General features: G+C 40.2%; 1 protein-coding gene across 3 annotated transcripts in view; it reads left to right on the forward strand.

Moving 5' to 3' along the window:
* The window catches only part of STAM2 (signal transducing adaptor molecule 2), a 65485-nt gene extending 62652 nt beyond the window's left edge, over positions 1 to 2833 (forward strand). For 2 of the 3 annotated variants that reach the window (XM_058441985.1, XM_032755715.2), the window contains one exon: positions 136 to 2833. In XM_058441985.1, the coding sequence (XP_058297968.1) occupies positions 136 to 364 (229 nt within the window). In that variant the 3' untranslated portion in view covers positions 365 to 2833. The remainder of the gene's footprint in view (positions 1 to 135) is intronic. The other variant, XR_009214394.1, reaches the window with a different exon arrangement.
* Positions 2834 to 19990: the final 17157 nt, after the last annotated feature.

Below are 19990 nucleotides of genomic sequence, written 5' to 3' on the forward strand. Positions count from 1 at the left end.
AAAAAAAAAAAAAAAAAAAAAAAAAAAAAAAAAAAGAAGATGGAAAAGGCATTTTTGTCATGATGATTGATCTCTAACTGTAACCTTAGATATTGAAAAGTAAATATGGTTTTCTTTTTAAAATTTTGTTTGTAGCACTGGACAAGACACTGTTTCCAATCCTACTTATATGAACCAGAACTCTAACCTACAGTCAGCTACTGGTACAACTGCTTACACACAGCAAATGGGGATGTCTGTGGATATGTCATCTTATCAGAACACTACTTCCAATTTGCCTCAACTGGCAGGCTTTCCGGTGACAGTTCCAGCTCATCCAGTTGCACAGCAGCACACAAATTACCATCAGCAGCCTCTCCTTTAGAAACAAAGCAAGCATTTTCTTGAAAGCCTTCATAAGTGTATTATTCAGTCCTTGTGATACCAACCTGAAAATATTAAAACTTTTTTTCCTCTCAACTCAAAAGGACCATGAATAAATAAAGCACAAAAACCTCTCTCATTCTACAAGGCCATAAAAGGGTTTTTTTTTTTTTTCAGACCAGTTTGTTTGAAGTCAATCTTTTGATCAGAGGCAGCTTAAAGATGCTTTCAGTTAGTTTTGTCTTACTTTCAGATTTCTCTACATAAATCTAGATACTCATTAAGTAGCCTTATGACAAACAGTATGAGATACTTATGACAAACTCGCTCTGTCACCCAGGCTGGAGTGCAGTAGCATGATCGACAGAGTGAGTTTGTCATAAGTATCTCATACTTATAAACAGTATGAGATAGGAGGATTAAAATATTATTTTAAATAAACCACTGTTTCCCCCTAAAATGTCATAAGAGCACTGAAGAACTTGAAATATTTTTTTCAGAGTTTCTCACACACTGTTATTTTAAAAGCCTAACTTTTTTGTGTGTAAGCATTTAGCTTGCCAGCGTATTTCTTTTTGGCTCCTTAAATTGCAGTTGTGTTTGCAGTATTGTCACTTTTGCTCTCACTGTTATGTTGAGTAATAATTAGCATATAATTGCCTACAGAAGCAAGAGCAATCTGGAAGGAACAAAAATGTTTTCTGTGATTAACAGTGAAGACCTTGTAAATGCAGATGTGTGATAAAGCATTTAGTCAGTCCCCCAAACAGTCATGCCAACTGTGAAGGAATGTCCCACAAAACATTTCCATTCCCTGAGGAAAAACATTTTCTTTCCTACATGTATCTCTGGTATTTAGAATTGTCACTAATAACCTTTTCAAGTGACTTTGGCTATTCTCTAATGAAGATATGGTCCATTTGTTTTTCTTCCTGCAATGTGGTGTGCAGAGATGCTGCATATCGTTTTTATGGGATTGCGTGTGAATTTGAGCCATGAGACATTCCTAATAATTTGTTGTGAGATACACCAAGCATGGATGATAAGTGTGTTTTTAGTGATGTGTTGTCTTTTTAAAGAGGTGATTCAAGTACCGTTGCTAAGCTGTCAAGATACCAAGCTGTTGAAAAAATTGACCATTTCTTTCAGAAGTAATTCTCAGCCTGTGGAATAATAGCAGGTGATGACTTCATAGAAGGTGACAGATTAATAGGGAGGTATTGAAGCAGTTTTTTTGAAGCCTGCATTTTGAGTTAGTTTATAGTGCTAATAGATTCTATATAACTGTGAGAGTTTGGTAGTAAACCAATAGGGATTGTTTTCTCTCCTAAAAATTTGCACACTACTTCATTGTCTACCAACTTTTTACATATTGGAAAACAGAAATTGCAAATACATACATGTATGGAAACATATCCAGACTGGGAAAAACAATGGACATTAGTTTTTAAAAAGTTACATGGAAGCAAGATTTCTATATTTGTTTTTTTTTAAAGAAAGCAGTCATTCTTACTACTAAATCCATTTCAAGCTAGTTCTCTGAAAATTTTGCCATTTATCTACAGAAATTTGATTATAAATATATTCCTTTTTCAAAGAAACTTTATTCTAGAACAAAATAGGCTATATGGTACTTGATCTACATTTAAGTGGAAAAATTAGCAGTATTTGAAAGCTCAGTTTATATCATTGTCTTAACTTCAGATACAAATAACTGAACAAAGTTTTAACCTTTAATATCTCATGTTCTGTTTTTTATTCAGTATTTTCCTTTATGTTAATTCAATTATATACTTCTGAATGACACCTTACTTTTTGGAAACAAATCTTCTGTTCTTTACAAGATAATAATTTTAAAAAAACATTTAAAAAAATCCAAAGCTGCTCTTGATAATAGTCAACATTTACATATATATGGAATTTCTTACATTTTTTTCTCCCAAACTCTATTTAATAAACTTATTTTAATATTTGTGTATTTCATGTATAATTGTGATCTCAATTATAAAAGCTTAATTCAGCATGTCTTTGAGCCAGTATAATTACTGCACACCCACTAAATTGGGATCAGCCATTATAAATAATGTAGTTTTAAAATAATAAAACATGACATATATATATATATATATATTATATATTGGCACTTATCGGTGAAAGTTTATACATGCAGAAGTTTTTTTCTTTCTCCTAAATTAAAAATTATTTTTTGCCATATGTAATAAATTTTTTGTTGCAGGCTGTCGAAAGATAAAAATAATTTTAAATCTGTGTACCGATGATTCTTTCAGTGTTAAGAAACACAGGGTTGTGTACTTTCCTTTTTATGAGCTTATGGATTCTATTTATATTAAGACCTGTTTATAATTGTTTTCTGCCAAAGGAATTGTCTAACTTCAGATTTCTACATTGGGTTCATACTTACTGTTTCATATCAGAAATAAAAAAATAGCTTCTGCTTTTTCATATGAAATCTTGGTACATCAGAAAGAATTCCTGAAAATTTATAATAGAATGAATTTTATTAATGTAGAAAAATACCCCAGGGTGTTAAAATATATGAAGTGTGGGATATATTCTTATAGTTTGTAAAATGTAGTCAACCAATACTGTCTTCTCATTTGGTAATTTATTTATAACATTACTTAAACATTAGGTAATTATATTTGTTAGGATTTGAAATTATTTGTAGTTAAATTGTCATGCTATTTGAAATAATTGATACTTGACTACGTAATACATTTTACTGTATGTTTTGAAGATGGTTATAATTTCACTTTCAAAATTTAACAATTTTAAATGTTTTAAAAACATATAGCTTAGGGATTTTTTAAAAAAAGGTTTTCTTAGTAAAAACATAAATTTAAAAGCTCCTGAGTTCTAGGAGAGGGCTTATTGAATTGTTATAAGAAAGCTGAAGTTACTTTAATAAGTAATAAATTATAAATAGCACTGATCTATAATGCTTTATTTCTATCAGAAGGTACTTTTTCTTCTTTCATCATCAGTTTTAGCCAATAAATAAATGGGAATACTCAGTTTTAGGGATTTGATTTTTGTTTGGTTTAATTTTCTTTCAAAAATTAAAAGCATATTTCTAAAAGTTTTCCCCAGAGGCCAGATACAGTGGCTCATGCCTATAATCCCAGCACTTTGGGAGCCTGAGATAGGAGGATTGCTTGAGGCTAGGAGTTTGAGACCAACCTGGCAACATGGCAAGACCCTATCTCTACAAAAATTTTAAAACTTAGCCAGGTGTGGTGGTGCACCTGTAGTCCCAGCTAGTCAGTAGGCTCAGGTGGGAGTATTGCTTGAGGCTGCAGTGAGGTGTGATCACGCCACTGCACTCCGGCCTGACACAGTGAGTTCCTGTCTCAAAAAGAAACTGCCTCAGAAGAATTCTAATTTTATCAAGCTGAATTAAAATTTGAGAGTCTTTTTTTTTAAATCTTACTGTGTCAAAAGAGGCATTATGTTGCTTGTGTGATATAGTGAATAGTGTCCCTCCAAATTTCATGTACACCTGGAATGTCACAATGTGACTTTACAGTAGCCACCCCCCACCCCCACCCTTATCTGTGGTGGATACATTTGCAAGATCCCCAGTGGATGCCTGAAACCACAGATAGTACTGAACCTTATATATACTGTTTGTTTTCCTATGCATACATATCCCTATGATAAAGTTGATGAATTTGGCACTCAACAGCAGAACTAATAAGATGAAAGAGTTGTAACAGTATACTCTAATAGAAGTTACTTAAAATGTATGAATTGTTATCTATAATTTTGCATTTAATATTTTTGGACCGTGGTTTAATCTGGGTTACTGAAAACACAGAAAGTGAAATCATGGGCTGGGCGCAGTGGCTCACGCCTGTAATCCCAGTACTTTGGGAGGCCGAGGCGTGTGGATCACCTGAGGTCAGGAGTTTGAGACCAGCCTGGCCAACATAGTGAAACCCTGTCTCTACTAAAAATACAAAATTAGCTGTGTGTGGTGGCGCATAACTGATCACAGCTACTTGGGAAGCTGAGGCAGGAGAATAGCTTGAACCTGGGAGGCAGAGGTTGCAGTGAGCCAAGATCACGCCATTGCACTCCACCCTGGGCAACAAGAACGAAACTCCATCTCAAAAAAAAAAAAAAAAGTGATATCATGGTTAAGGGCGGACTACTGTATTTGAAAATAAGGTCTTTGCAGATATAATTATTTAAGGATCTTGAGGCGAATTTATCCTGTATTTAGGGTGGGCCCTAAATCCAATGCCTACTGTCCTTATAAGAAGAGGAGAAGACATACACAAATGAAAAGAGGCCATGTGAAGATGGCAGTGAAAGTTGCAGTTATGCTGCCAGAGGGCAAGGACTACCTGGGATCACCAGAAGTTGGAAGAGGCAAAGGATTCTTCCATAGATCCTGCAGAGGGAGCATGGCCTTGCTAACACCTTGATTTCAGACTCCAGAAATGTGAGAGAACAAATTTCTGTTGTTTGTTACAGCAGTCCTGGGGAACTCAGACATGGGTAAAAGTGTACAGTGAAATCTGACTACCAAGCACTCAAGACGTTGATAAGATTGCTTAAAATTGACGGAGGAATTCTGAGAAAGACGTCTGTAGTCGAGTGGCAGTCTTTTTATCTTTGCTAAACTATAATGATATTGCATGGATAGATGAAACGAAGACCTCTATTAATCCCATAATCCTATTTCTTGATTTTTAAATACCACATCTATATTTCAATAATTGATTTCATTATGCCAGAGGTGTTTACAGTTAGCAAGATTATAACTGATTTGCATTTTTATCTACTCTGCTCATCTTGAGCAGTAGTTATTGAATGACAGGAGAAATGTTCAAAGCCAAGCAGAGATGAAGAAGAAACAAAAAAACTGGATGGATATTCCCCCTCAAAAGCTACTCAAGAATGGAGGTTTGGTTTTGTTCTTAGCTTTATACCATTTAATATCCTAATAAAGGCTTTCCAGTTGGCTGGGCATGGGGGCTTACACTTGTAATCCCAGCATTTTGGGAGGCTGACATGGGAGGACTGCTTGAGGTCTGGAGTTCAAGGTCTGCCTGGTCAACATAGCGAGACCCCATCTCTTTAAAAAAAAAAAAAAAAAAAAAAGGTTTTCCAGTACCTTTACACTAAGTCAGTGACATACTGATTATATTTTGGTCTCAGGAGCTGGCTACTTCTTTAAAAAAAATTGGGTGAGATTCACATAAAATTAACCAGTTTAAAGTGAACAGGTCAGTGGCATTTTGCCATTAAAAGTAATGGCAAAAACTGCAATTGCTTTTGCACCAACCTAATAATACATTGACAGTGTTGGGCAGGCGTAACTGCCTTTTTTTTTTTTTTTTTTTTTAATGTTTTTGCAGTTTTGTGTGTGTGTGGCTTCTTTAATGTTTCTGCAGTTCATTTTTATTGTAGCATATATCAATACTTCATTTCTTTTTATGACTGAATAATACGCCATTGTATATATCACAATTTGTTTATTCATCTTTTGGTGAATACTTGTGCTATTTTTACTTTTTTTTTTTTTTTGAGACGGAGTCTCTCTCTCACCCAGGCTGAGGTGCAGTGGCATCATCTCAGCTCACTGCAACCTCTGCCTCCTGGATTCAAGTGATTCCCCTGCCTCAGCCTCCCGAATAGCTGGGATTACAGTTGCGTGCCATGACGCCCGGCTAGTTTTTGTATTTTTAGTAGAGATGGGGTTTCGCCATGTTGGCCAGGCTGGTCTGGAACTCCTGACCTCAGGTGATCTGCCTCCCTCAGCCTCCCGAAGTGCTAGGATTACAGGCATGAGCCACCGCACCCGGCCTATTTTCACTTTTTGTTGTAAATGCTGCTATGAACGTGTGTGTACATGTATATGAATACCAGTTTCCAATTCTTTTAGATACATAAGAGTAGAAGTACTGGGTCATATGATAATTCTACATTTAACTTTTTGAGGAACTACCAAACTTTTCCACAGCGGAACCATTTTACATTTCCACCAGCAATGCACAAGTCTTCCAATTTCTCCACGTCCTCACTGACATTTGTTAATTTCCTTTTGTTTTTTTAAATTATAGCCACGCTACTGGATGTGAAGTTGTTGATACCTCATTGTGGCTTTTATTTGCATTTTCCTAATGACCAGTGATGTTGAGCATCTTTTCATACGTTATTAGCCACTTAGATATCGTTTTTTTTTTTGTTTTTGTTTTGTTTTGTTTTGTTTTTGAGATGGTGTCTCGCTCTGTCGCGCAGGCTGGAGTGCAGTGGTGTGATCTCGGCTCACTGCAAGTTCCATCTCCCGGGTTCACACCATTCTCCTGCCTCAGCCTCCTGAGTAGCTGGGACTATAAGCACCTGCCACCATGCCCGGCTAATTTTTTTTTTTTTTTTTTGGTAGTTTTAGTAGAGACGGGGTTTCACTGTGTTAGCCAGGATGGTCTCAATCTCCTGACCTCGTGATTCGCCCACCTCGGCCTCCCAAAGTGCTGGGATTACAGGCGTGAGCCACCGCACCTGGTCCGATACCTTCTTCAGAGAAATGTCTAAGTCCTTTCCCATTGTTTTTGTTGTGTTTTGAAGTGGAGTCTTGCTGTGTTGCCCAGCCTGGCCTCATCTCCTGGTCTAAAGTGATCCTTCTGCCTCAGCCTCCCCAGGAGCTGCCTTTGCTCATTTTTTAATCACATTTTTTGTCTCTGTTGTTGAGTTGTTTTGATAATGTTCTTTGACACACCAAAGCTTGAAATTTTGGTTAGGTCTAATTTATTGCCTCTTTTATTGTTCTTTTTTTTTCTTTTTTTATTGCTCTTGCTTTTGGTGTTATATCTAAGAGTCCATTGCCAAATCTAAGGTCATGAAGATTTCCTCCTTTGTTTTCTTCTAAGACTATTATGGTTTTAGCTCTTATAATTAGGTTGTGGATATAATTTTTGTACGTGGTATGAGGTATAGGGTCCAACTTCATTTTTTGCATATTGGTATCCAGTTGTCCCAGCGTCATTTGTTGAAGAGACTATTGTTTTACCAGCTACTTTTTGACACTGCTATAACATTTTAGGACCTAGGTTGTCCAGCTGTGATGCGTCAAACCCATAGCTGTATAATTTGCACTTCTAAGAGAGGACAGCTTCGTCCTAATCTGATTACTTCTATCATATACCTAAAGGGGAGACAATGCTATCTTGTTAGGACATAGTTTTCCGTGGTGTCTAGGAACAGATATCTTAGGTGTCAGTGTAGAGACAGTTCTTAATTGTCACATAGATTTGTTCTCCAAGCAACTTCAGACATGTACTGTATTGTGAAAAGTGCATTGTCTAAATAGAAAAAAGAGACTTAGACTTTGTGCCCTAGCCAAAAATAATCTTCATCATACTTCTGGGAAACCCTCTCCAGAGATTTTCATCTACATGTTCTTAGTCAGAACTGTATGAAAGGACTACACTTAGCTGCACATGCCTTTGGGAAGGTGAGAATTTTGCTTTCCATCCTGTATATAGAGAAGGCAAAGGAGATGATGATTGGGGAAATGTAGAGTGAAACAATTGTTGATAGTAATCTGCCACAGAGACAGACCTGTTGAAATGTGTTTATACCATGGTGTTACTATTTTGTGTGACTGGTAAATAAATTTGAAGTTGCATTGGTTGTTGCAATTCCATGACCAAATAAACTCTTGTTAAGATTCTCTAATAAAAGCATACCATACCATAGTTTTTAGTCAGTGGAGGCTAGAAATAACGTATTTACATCTGACCTCATATAACCGGGACTTTTTTTTAAAACACTTTCTTGGGATACACGGAGAAAGCCTTGGAAGTGAAGAGGGAGATAAAAGCTTCAAACTGCCCCTGTCTCTCTATTTTGAAACAGATGGAAAAGTTAAAGATTTATTAGCATTCATTAATTTATTCAATAACATAATTATTGTACGCTGGGGATGCTAAGAATTTGCATTTCCGGCCAGGCGCGGTGGCTTATGCCTGTAATCCCAGCACTTTGGGAGGCCGAGGTGGGCGGATCAAGACCATCCTGGCTAACACAGTGAAACCCCATCTCTACTAAAAAATACAAAAAATTAGCCAGGCGTAGTGGCGGGCGCCTGTAGTCCCAGCTACTCGAGAGGCTGAGGCAGGAGAATGGCGTGAACCCAGGAGGCGGAGCTTGCAGTGAGCCAAGACCGCGCTACTGCACTCCAGCCTGGGTGACAGAGCGAGACTCCGTCTCAAAAAAAAAAAAAAAAAGAATTTACATTTCCAAGCCAAAGTTACATTTGTGGTTTCACCATGCACTAACTAGTTGCATAACATCAGACATTGCTCTTTGATTTTAAAACCACTTTCATATACATTATCTTTGAATTCTCATAGTTCCTGTTGGGTAGAAAAGTAGGTGAGGAAGTTAAATAGCTTTCACGTGGTCCCATGCAGCGACAAAGTGGGAATTACAACCTAGGCTCTATTTGATGCTAAGAATGTGTCCTCACTGTACTAATGTGACTGTTAACCAGAAATAATTTCTTTATTAAGGTTGTCAGAATCTTTCAGCTCCCTTTCCCACAGCTCACTAAGATGGATGGAGCTGCAGAGGGCTCATATAGGTATAAAATGCCTTCAGATATGAGAATGCTAATGCAAGGAAGAGCATTAGAGTAGATGGATCTATTTAATGTGTACATTGTAGTACAGTTAGCTCTGTCACAGATGGCTGATGAGACCAAAGCTTGATGCAAACAGACTGACCGAGAATCTGTGTGGTTCTGTCACACAGGATGGGTCCAACATCTGGCAAATGGGCAAAGATTTCAGAGTACTGTTTTCTGAACAGAAGAGAGCTAAATTCAAGGAGTTGCTGTGAGGAAAAAGCAGGTGACTACTTGAGGCTAATTTGGTTGTGAGGACAGTAGTTCTAAGTTGAAGCCCACACACATAGCCTGGTTTCTCCAAGAACCAAGAACCAAGATTGCTGAGAAAACAATTCTAGCCTTCGCCAGGGTTCTGTTATATTCTGGATGATGGCTAAACTCTAGAATCACATGTTCGGGTCTTCATGAGCTCCTGTTCCAGCTGACTCTAGCCACCAAACCCAAATTCCACAGGTGACAATTTGGCTTTTTTTGTGCCTGTTTGGCCCTGTTATTTTTTTTCTGCCTGGAGTACTTTTGTCCACCTAATAAATTGTCCTTTCAAGTGTCAGCCCAAATTTCACTGATCCCAAAACCATGCTGTGATTCTGAAGTATCTTGTAGTAGTGTTATAGTGGTTGCCCTGTCGCATTGGAATGTAGTTTGGCTCACTCAGCATGTATTTCCAACCATCCGCTTACTTAGATTCCTCTGCAAGGAAGTCAGTAGGCAAGATAATAGTACTTGCCCTCCCAGACTCTTGCAGCCAAGAGTGGCCACATAACATGGTTGTGGCCAATGAGATTTAGCTCAACAGTTCCTGGGGAGGACTCCCTAGGATGAAATAAAAAACTTTTAAAGAAAAGGCTCTTTCCACTTCTGGATTAGAAAGCAGGTGTAGGGCCGGGCGCAGTGGCTCACGCTTGTAATCCCAGCACTTAGGGAGGCCGAGGCGGGCGGATCACGAGGTCAGGAGATCGAGACCATAGTGAAACCCCGTCTCTACTAGAAATACAAAAAAATTAGCCGGGCGTGGTGGCGGGCGCCTGTAGTCCCAGCTACTCGGAGAGGCTGAGGCAGGAGAATGGCGTGAACCCGGGAGGCGGAGCTTGCAGTGAGCCGAGATCGGGCCACTGCACTCCAGCCTGGGTGACAGAGCAAGACTCCGTCTCAAAAAAAAAAAAAAGAAAGCAGGTGTAATCCCAGGAGATATAGCAACCATGTGACTATGAGAAAGAAAGTTATGATGACTCAGAAACACTGAAGGTGTCTGGCTCCTTGATGACATCCTTGAGTGGCTATTCCGTTCTAGATTGTCTTCCTCTGGACTTCTTCATATGTGACAAGGGAAAAAAAGCCCCTATCATCTGTTACCCTTATTGGTCTAAACTATGGTTGGTACAGTTTTGCTATGTGTATCTGAAAGCATTTCTACCCCCGCTAGGTCTAAAAAAGCCTTCAGACCTTTACTCATTGTAGTTCCTGGGCCTAGCATGGATACATAAAACATTTGTGGAATAAAGAATGAAAATGGATTTAGCAACTCACAGTGCCTGCTATTTAGTAAATTTGAGTTTTCTTTGACCTTATCCTTGCGCTTATCATCATTCTATTTTAACATTGCTGAAATCAAGATTTGGCTGGGTGTGGTGGCTCACGCCTGTAACCCAGCACTTTGGGAGGCCGAGACAGGCAGATCACCTGAGGGCAGGAGTTCGAGACCAGCCTGGCCAACATGGCGGAACCCCGACAAAAATTAGTCGGGCCTGGTGGCGGGCACCTGTAATCCTAGCTACTCAGGAGGCTGAGGCAGGAGAATCGCTTGAACCTAGGAGGCAGAGATTGCAGTGAGCCAAGATCATGCCACTGTACTCCAGCCTGGGCAACAAGAGCAAAACTTCGTCTCAAAAAAAAAAAAGAAAGAAAAATCAAGATTTATTTTACAGTGGGTAAGCATGTTTTACAGGATTTCATTTTATTCTCTTAAAGCTATTTCATTGATACATCTGAAAATCCATGGTCTTTTAGAATCAAAGGAATATGGCATTACTTTTAACTATCAAGAAACAAAGTGGGGCCCAGGTGTGGTGGCTTACACCTGTAATTCCAGCACTTTGGGAACTGAAGTGGGTGGATCACTTGAGGTCAGGAGTTCAAGACCAGCCTGGCCAACATGGCAAAACCGCATATCTACTAAAAATACAAAAATTAGCTGGGCCTGGTGGCGCACGCCTGTAATCCCAGCTACTTGCGGGGAGGCTGAGACACGAAAATCACTTGAATCTTGGAGGCAGTGAGCTGAGATCATGCCACTGTCCTCCAGCCTGGGTGACAGAGTGAGACTCTGTCTCAACAAGAAAAGAAACAAAGGGGGTTAGGGTCCAGTCTAAGGGTCAGGAAGCCCAACGGCTTTGTTTTGTTTTTTAAATATCTTAGGTGTTGTAGTGCACAACTATAATCCCAGCACTTTGAGAAGCCAAGGAAGATCTCTTGAGCCCAGGAGTTCGAGACCAGCCTGGGCAACATAGGGATATTTAAAAAAAAAAAAAATAGCCAGGTCTGGTGGCACAACTTTAGTCCCAGGTACTTGGGAGGATGAAGGATCACTTGAGTCTGAGAGGTTAAGGCTGCAGTGAACCATGATCCTGCCACTGCACTCCAGCCTGGACAAGACTCTGTCTCAAAAAAATAAAAATAAATATCGTGTCTCTAGTGCTCATCAAATAATGCTCCTTTCTCCATTCTGAGTCCAGAGATTGCAGCAGAGGCATAAGCACAGTGAACATTTCTTTCTGACGTGTGACAGAAAACTATTATCATGGCAAAATAGGACAAGAATTTTAATATTTGGAACCTACATATTTCAGCACCTTAATTTGAACCTTTAGAAGAATACTTCCTTTAAGCTTTATAGAAAACTGCATAATTTATGACAACCACCCAAAATGGCAGAATGAAGATGAAAGATAGAGGTGATTATATTTTATAGTTGTCTGTTTTAAGCAAGTTATCCTTTGGGTGGAAGATTGTATTGTTGTTTGCAGTTTTTTACTCTCCCATTTTTCTGTAAGAGGACTGTTTGTATTTTCCCATGCACTTGACTTCTGGAGTATTATGTCCTCATTCAGTGATTTTGGAATTGGTTGTATGTCTATGTCATAACGTTGGCCAAAGAGATATGAACAGATGCAACAGATGCCTACATCTAAGCAGAAGCTTAAGAGGCATCATGAACTTCCTGTAGCTCTCTAGCTTCTGCTCTCTTCAGAGCCAGTATGTTCCAGATTGTGGCTGCTTCCTCAACCTAGGAAATGGAAGATAAGGGGAACAGAGCTACAGTGTGGACCAGAGCAACAGGCTATGTATGGTGGTGTAATCCACTGAGATTTTAGAGTTGTTACCATAGCAAAGATGGCAAAAATGCCTGGTAAAATAAATGTAGGTTTTAAAATGTAAATTAAATTTAAATTAGCTAGTAGGTAGCATCTTAATATAATTCACCACTTAAAAGATGTGTATGATTCATCTTTACAGTGACTATACTTACAACTTAGGTTTTGGATTTTATTTCCATTACCAATCTGAATCATTTGTACCTTTCAAAGTTGTACAGCTGGTTGTGGTGGCTCACATCTCCAGCCTTTGGGAGGCCGAGGCAGGAGGATCACTTGAGGCTAGGAGTTCGAGACCAGCTTGGGCAACACAGTGAGACCTATCTCTACAAAAAATTAAAAAATTAGCTAGGTGTGGTGGTGCACACGTGTAGTCCCAGCTACTTAGAAGGCTGAGGTGGGAAGATGGTTTGAGTCCAGGAAATTGAGGCTGCAGCGAGCCGTGATTGCACCACTGCACTCTTGCATGGGTGACAGAGTGAGACTCTGTCTAAACAACAACAACAACAACAACAACAACAAATTATACCAAGAGAATAGAATTTTCACTTTTTTTGTTGTTGTTCGTTTTCTGTTTTTGTTTTTGTTTTTTTTAAAGACTAGGTCTCACTCTGTCACCCAGGCTGGAGTGCAGTAGCACAACCATAGCTCATTGCAGCCTTGAACACCTGGGTTCAAGAGATCCTCCCACATCAGCCTCTCGAGTAGCTGGGACTACAGGCACACACCACCATGCCCAGGATTCACTGGGTTTTATAGCATGTAAATTTTTTAGGGTTAGGAAAGTAAACATTTTAAATCCAATTCTTGAAAACTTAACCTTTAATATCCTGAAAGTACATGGCTTATGTGCCTTTTGAACAGATTTTCAGTTTGGACCAGAACACTGGGGAAGGGGGAGAGGTAATGCTGGAGAAATTCTTTAGAACAAGAGAAAATAGATCCCGTAAGATGAAAACTCAAACTTGATGCCATGGTTAGTTGGACATAAATGTAAGAGGTTAATTACATAAATCTATAATAGGTAACTAAGCACATGTGCCACTATTGTGATTTTTGTATGCTCCTAGATTAAAAATACAACACTCTAGATATGCATGGACCCTAGACAAAATGTGTTTTAACTTAAATTTTTTTTTTTTTTTTTTGAGACAGAGTTTCCCTCTGTTGCCCAGGCTGGAGTGCAGTGGCGCTATCTTGGCTCACTGCAACCTCCACCTTCTGGGTTCAAGCGATTCTCCGGCCTTATCCTCTTGAGTAGCTGGGATTACAGACACCAGCCACCATGCCTGGCTAATTTTTTGTATTTTTGGTAGAGACGGGGTTTCGCCATGTTGGCCAGGCTGGTCTCGAACTCCTGCCCTCAGGTGATCCACCTGCCTCGGCCTCCCAAAGTGCCGGGATTACAGGCATGAGCCACCGCGTCCAGCCGATTTAATTTTTAATTAAGAAACACATTGTCATCTTATATTCCTGAGCTCTGTGAGTTCTGCAAATCATTTTTTTAAACGGCTCTTTGGACAAGACTTTGACTTTAGGAAGCACTTAACAAAAGTATTTATTAAGTGACAATAAAGTTTATGAAGAGAGAATCTGTAGCTGACGAAGTGATTCCACCGTGTTGAATGTTTTAGGAAGGAAGCAGAGTCTAATAGCAGTCACTTGCTCTTGAACAGTTCATTCTCTTGAGCTCAGCCTCTTAATTTGCTAAATGTGGAGTTTGTTCTAAACAGTTACTAAATTCCTTTCCAGCTCTAAAATTTTAGAATTTTTAAAAATAAATTTTTATTTTGGAATAGTTTTAGATTTATTCACAAACAATCGCTAAGTTAGTACAGAGAATTCTACACCTAGTTTCCTTGATTATTAACACCTTCTCCTGGTAAATTTGTCACAATTAATGGGCCAGTATTATACGTTATTATTGATTAAATTTCATACTGTATTCAGGTTTCTGTATCTTTTACCTAATGTCCTTTTTCTGTTCCAGGATCCCATCCAGGGTATACATCACATTTAGTCATATCCCCTTAGGCTCCTTTTGGCTCTGACAGTTTCTCAGACTTTCCTTGTTTTTGATGACCTTGACAATTTTGAGGAGTACGAGTCATATATTTTGTAGAATGTTCTCAATTGGGATTTGTCTGACATTTTCCTCATGATTAGACTGAGGTTGTGGGTTTTCACCCCAGAAGTGCCATTCTCGTTGCATTCTATCAAGGGCACATACTATCACCCCGACATTGCTGTTGATGTTGATCTTGATCACCTGGCTCAGGCAGCGTTTGTGGAGTTTCTGCACTCCCCCCTTTCCTGCTGTACTCTTTGGAACGAAGTCACTATATGCGGCCCACACTTCACAGGGTGAGAAGTTATTCTCTTTCTTGAGGGTAGAGTTTCTACATAAATTATGTGGAATTTTCCACATGGGAGGTTTGTCTCTTTTCTCCCACGTATTTATTTGTTTGATCATTTATTTTTATCACTATGAACTCATGGGTATTTCTTTTATACTTTGAGTTTTAATTCAATATTACTTTTATTACTCAAATTATTCGAGCTTTGGCCATCAGGAGCTCTTTCAGTTTGCTCCTATTGCCCTTTGACATACCCATCATTGTGGTTTTGATTTTGGGGTTCTTTTTTAAAGCACTTACCTTACTTTCTGGCACTATTAAGATGCTCCAGACTCCTCTTGTATATTTCCTGCCCCAGTCCTAGAATTAGCCATTTGTCCAAGGTTGCCTTGATTTCTTCTATTAAAGGATAGTATTAGAAACAAATGTCTTGGTACTAGATGTGTTTGTTGCTACTAAGGGGTCATTGCTTCTAGGCCCTCAGCTGAAAGCAAGAGAATATATATGTACGCTAACTCATGTATATACCGCTATCTATAAATATTTCCTTTTTTTTTTTTTTTGAGACGGAGTCTTGCTCTGTCGCCCAGGCTGGAGTGCCGTGGCGCAATCTCAGCTCACTGCAAGCTCCGCCTCCCGGGTTCACGCCATTCTCCCACCTCAGTCTCCCAAGTAGCTGGGACTACAGGCGCCTGCCACCACGCCCGGCTCATTTTTTGTATTTTTAGTAGAGACGGGGTTTCACCATGTTAGCCAGGATGGTCTCAATCTCCTGACCTTGTGATCCGCCCGCCTCGGCCTCCCAAAGTGCTGGGATTACAGGCTTGAGCCACCTAGCCGGGCCTTTTTTTTTTTTTTTTTTTTTGAGACAGAGTCTTACTTTGTCACCCAGGTTTGAGTGCAGTGGCATGATCTTGACTCACTGCAACCTCTGCCTCCTGGGTTCAGGTGATTCTTGTGCCTCAGCCTCTTGAATAGCTGTGATTACAGGCATGAGCCACCATGCCCAGCTAATTTTTGTATTTTCAGTAGAGACATGGTTTCGCCATGTTGGCCAGGCTGGTCTCCAACTGCTGACCTTAGGTGATCCACCCGCCTCAGCCTCCCAAAGTCCTAGGATTACAGGCATGAGCCACCGTGCCCGGCAAATATTTCTTTTTAAAAAGTTAATTTTTTTTTTTTGAGACAGGGTCTCACTCTGTTGCCCAGGCTGGAGGGCAGTGGCACAATCACAGCTCACTGCAGCCTCAACCTCCCAGGCTCTAGTAATCTTCTCACCTCAGCCTCCCAATTTGCTGGGACTACAGGCACACACCACCATGCCCTGGTAATTTAGAAAAAAAGCTTTTTGTAGGGATGGGTCTCACTATGTTGCCCAGGCTGGCCTTGAATTCCTGGGCTCAATTGATCCTCCTGCCTCAGCCTCCCAAAGTGCTGGGATTACAGGCGTGACCCTTGGCATGGGGCCTTATAAATATTTTTGTATATAAGGCCGGGCGCGGTGGCTCACGCTTGTAATCCCAGCACTTTGGGAGGCCGAGGCGGGCGGATCACGAGGTCAGGAGATCGAGACCACGGTGAAACCCCGTCTCTACTAAAAATACAAAAAATTAGCCGGGCATGGTGGCGGGCGCCTGTAGTCCCAGCTACTTGGAGAGGCTGAGGCAGGAGAATGGCGTGAACCCGCGAGGCGGAGCTTGCAGTGAGCCGAGATCGCGCCACTGCACTCCAGCCTGGGTGACAGAGCGAGACTCCGTCTCAAAAAAAAAAAAAAAAAAAAAAATTTGTATATAACCATCTGTATCTATTAAGTTACCCTCGAGTTCATGCAGATTCTCTGACTCCAGTCCATTACCACATGGATCATTTTAGTCTCCTCCCCTTGCTTCTATGTAACCTTCCACTCCAACAGTGGGAAACCTGGCCCCCATCATTTGCCATCTATGTAATGAATTGTTCAGTTCCAGTGTGTACATATAGTGATTTCAGAATAGTTAACCCATACTCCTCAGAAACAATGTATCAACTGTAGTACAATGCTTATGCACAGTTCCTTTTAGTCTTACAGGCGCCACTCATTTCCAGGGTTACTTAGGCCAGCATCCCTTTCCTCCACATTCTTCTGTGACATTGTTTAATATATTTGTAATAGTTATATTCTTTTGTCACATTCTGCATTCCATCCTGATCTCTCAACATCTTCAATGATTTTCTTTTTAATTCACCCACATTAAGGCTTACTTTATGCTGTGAAGTTCTATAGGTTTTGACAGATCCGTGTTAGGTATCCATCATTACAGTATCATACGGAACAGTTTCATCACTCTTAAAAACCCCCCACGCTCCACGTATTCAACCTGCCGTCTTCATCACCCCCTCCAGAACCACTGATCTGTTTATTGTCTTTATAGCTTTGCCTTTTCTAGAATCCCAAATAGTATATAGCCTCAGACTGGCTTTTTTCATTTACCAATATGCATTTAAGGTTTATCCATTTTTTTGTGACTTGATAGCTGAATAGTATTTTATCATTTTATCATATGATTAGACCATGCTTTGTTTATTCATTTATCCATTAATGGAAACCTTGGTTGCTTCCAGTGTTGGGTTATTGTGAATAAACCTATTAAACATTTGCATGGTCTTTGTGTGGATGCAAATTTTCAGATCAGTTGCATAAATACTTAGGTTCTCGATTGCTGGATTGTATAAGATGGTTTAGCTTGTTAAGAAACTGCCAAGAAACTGCTGAATATGTTCCTAAGTGGCTGTAGCATTTAGCATTACCATCAGCAATGAATGAGAATTCCTGTTGCTCCCTATCCTTACTAGCCATTGCTATTATCATTTTTATGTTTAGTCATCCTTATAGGTGTATAGTGGCATTGCATTTTTGTTTTAATCTGCATTTCTCCTAAAGTAAATGATGTTGAGCATCTTGTCATGTGCTTATTGCTATCTATGTGTCTTCTTTGGTAAAGTATCCATTCAAATATTTTGTTCATTTAAATAAATTTTTTTTTCAAATTGTAGAGATGGGTCTCCTGTGTCTCAGGCTGGATACAGTAGTGAGATGATGGCTCCCAGCAGCCTCAAACTCCTGGGCTCAAGGGATCCTGCCACCTCAGCCTCCCAAACAGCTAGGGTTACAGGTGCATGCCACCCACTGCACGTGGCTGATTTTTTTTTTTTTTTTTTGTAGAGATGAAGTCCTGCTTTGTTGCTCAGAATGGTCTTCATCTCCCGGCTTCTTGGGCAATTCTCTCCTCAGCCTCTCAAAGTGCTGGGGTTACAGGCGTGAGCCACAACCCCCTGCTACTTTTGTCCATTTTTTATTTGAGTTGTTTATTACAGTTGAATTTTTTTTTTTTTTTGAGATGGAGTCTCGCTCTGTCGCCCAGGCTGGAGTGCAGTGACGTGATCTTGGCTCACTGCAAGCTTCACCTTCCAGCTTCATGCTATTCTCCTGCCTCAGCCTCCTGAGTAGCTGGGACTACAGGCGCCTGCCACCACGCCCGCCTAATTTTTTGTATTTTTAGTAGTGACGGGGTTTCACCATGTTAGCCAGGATGGTTTCAATCTCCTGACCTTGTGATCCACCCACCTCGGCCTCCCAAAGTGCTGGGATTACAGGCGTGAGCCGCCACACCCAGCCTATTATAGTTGAGTTTTAAGAGTTATTTATATATTTTGTTTACAAGTTCTTCGTCTTTTTATCTTAACAGAGTTTTTCACAGAGCAGAAATTTTTAATTTTAATTAAGCCCAGAACATCGAATTTTATTTTCTTGCATCATGCTTTTGGTGGTGGTGTAAAATCTCAACACCAAACTCAAACTCATGGAGATTTTCTCTTCTGTTTTCCCCTAGAAGTTTCATAGTTTTGCATTTACACTTAGATCTGTAATCCATTTTGAGTTAATTTTTCTGTAAGACCTGAAGATTAAAAAATGATAACTTTATTGACATATAATTCACATACCATACAATTCACCCACTCAAAGTATACAATTTGGCAGGGTGCAGTGGCTCGCAGCTGTAATCCCAGCACTTTGGGTGGCCAAGGTGGGAGGATGACTTGAGCCCAGGAGTTCAAGACCAGCCTGGACAACGCAGGGAGACTCCAATTCTATAAAAAATAAAAAATTAGCTAGGCGTGGTAGTGCCCACCTGTGGTCTCAACTACTCAGAAGACTGAGGTATTGCTTGAGCCGGAGATGGAGTCTCCCTGTGGTGTCCAGGCTGGAGTACAGTGGCGTGATCACAGCTCACTGCAGCCTCGACCTCCTGGGCTTAAATGATCTTCCCACCTCAGCCTCTTGGTTAGCTGGGACTACAGACACGCACCACCATGCCTGTCTAACATTTTTTTCTTTTCCTACTCGTGCTTTTGGTGTCATGTCTAAGAATTTATTGCCAAATCTAAGGTCATGAAGATTTACCCTTATCTTCTAATAGTTTTATATTTTTAACTCTTTTAAGTCTTTGATTAATTTTGAGTTAATTTTTGTATATGACGTAAGGCAGCAATCTCCAACCTTTTTGGCACTAGGGATTGGTTTCACGGAAGATAAATTTTCCATGGGATGGGGATGGAGGATGGTTTGGGGATGATTCAAGCACATTACATTTATTGTGCACTTTATTTCTATTATTATTACATACTCACCATAATGTAGAATCAGTGGGAGCCTTGAGCTTGTTTTCCTGTAACTAGATGGTCTCATCTAGGGGTGATGGGAGATAGTGACAGATCATCAGGCATTAGATTCTCATAAGAAGCCCACAACCTAGATCCCGTGCATGTGCAGTTCACAATAGAGTTTGCACTCCTATGAGAATGTAATGCTGCCCCTGATCTGACAGGAGGCAGAGCTCAGACCATAATGCTCACTCGCCCCACCGCTCACCCCCTGCTGTGTGGCCCAGTTCCTAACAGGCCACAGACTGGTACTAGTCTGTGGCCTGGGGGTTGGGGATCCTTGATATAAGGTCAGGGTTCAACATCATTTTTCCCACTCTGGTGTTGGAGGCAGGGACAATGATTCACCTCTCTGTGTGACATCACCACATTAGATGCTGAGTGTTTCTGGTAGAAGCACTCAAAGCAGTCCCACGTTTCCTGACCTCCTTCTCGATGAGCCGGGAGCAAAGGTGATCAAGGCCCAAGTATACTCAGTGCTGCTGTGGCCAAGGTACAGCCTCCAGGTACAGCGGGGCAGAAGAAGGGAGCCCCCACCT

The sequence above is a fragment of the Hylobates moloch genome, unplaced genomic scaffold, assembly GCF_009828535.3.
Source record: "Hylobates moloch isolate HMO894 unplaced genomic scaffold, HMol_V3 SCAFFOLD_1, whole genome shotgun sequence".
Lineage (NCBI taxonomy): Eukaryota > Metazoa > Chordata > Mammalia > Primates > Hylobatidae > Hylobates > Hylobates moloch.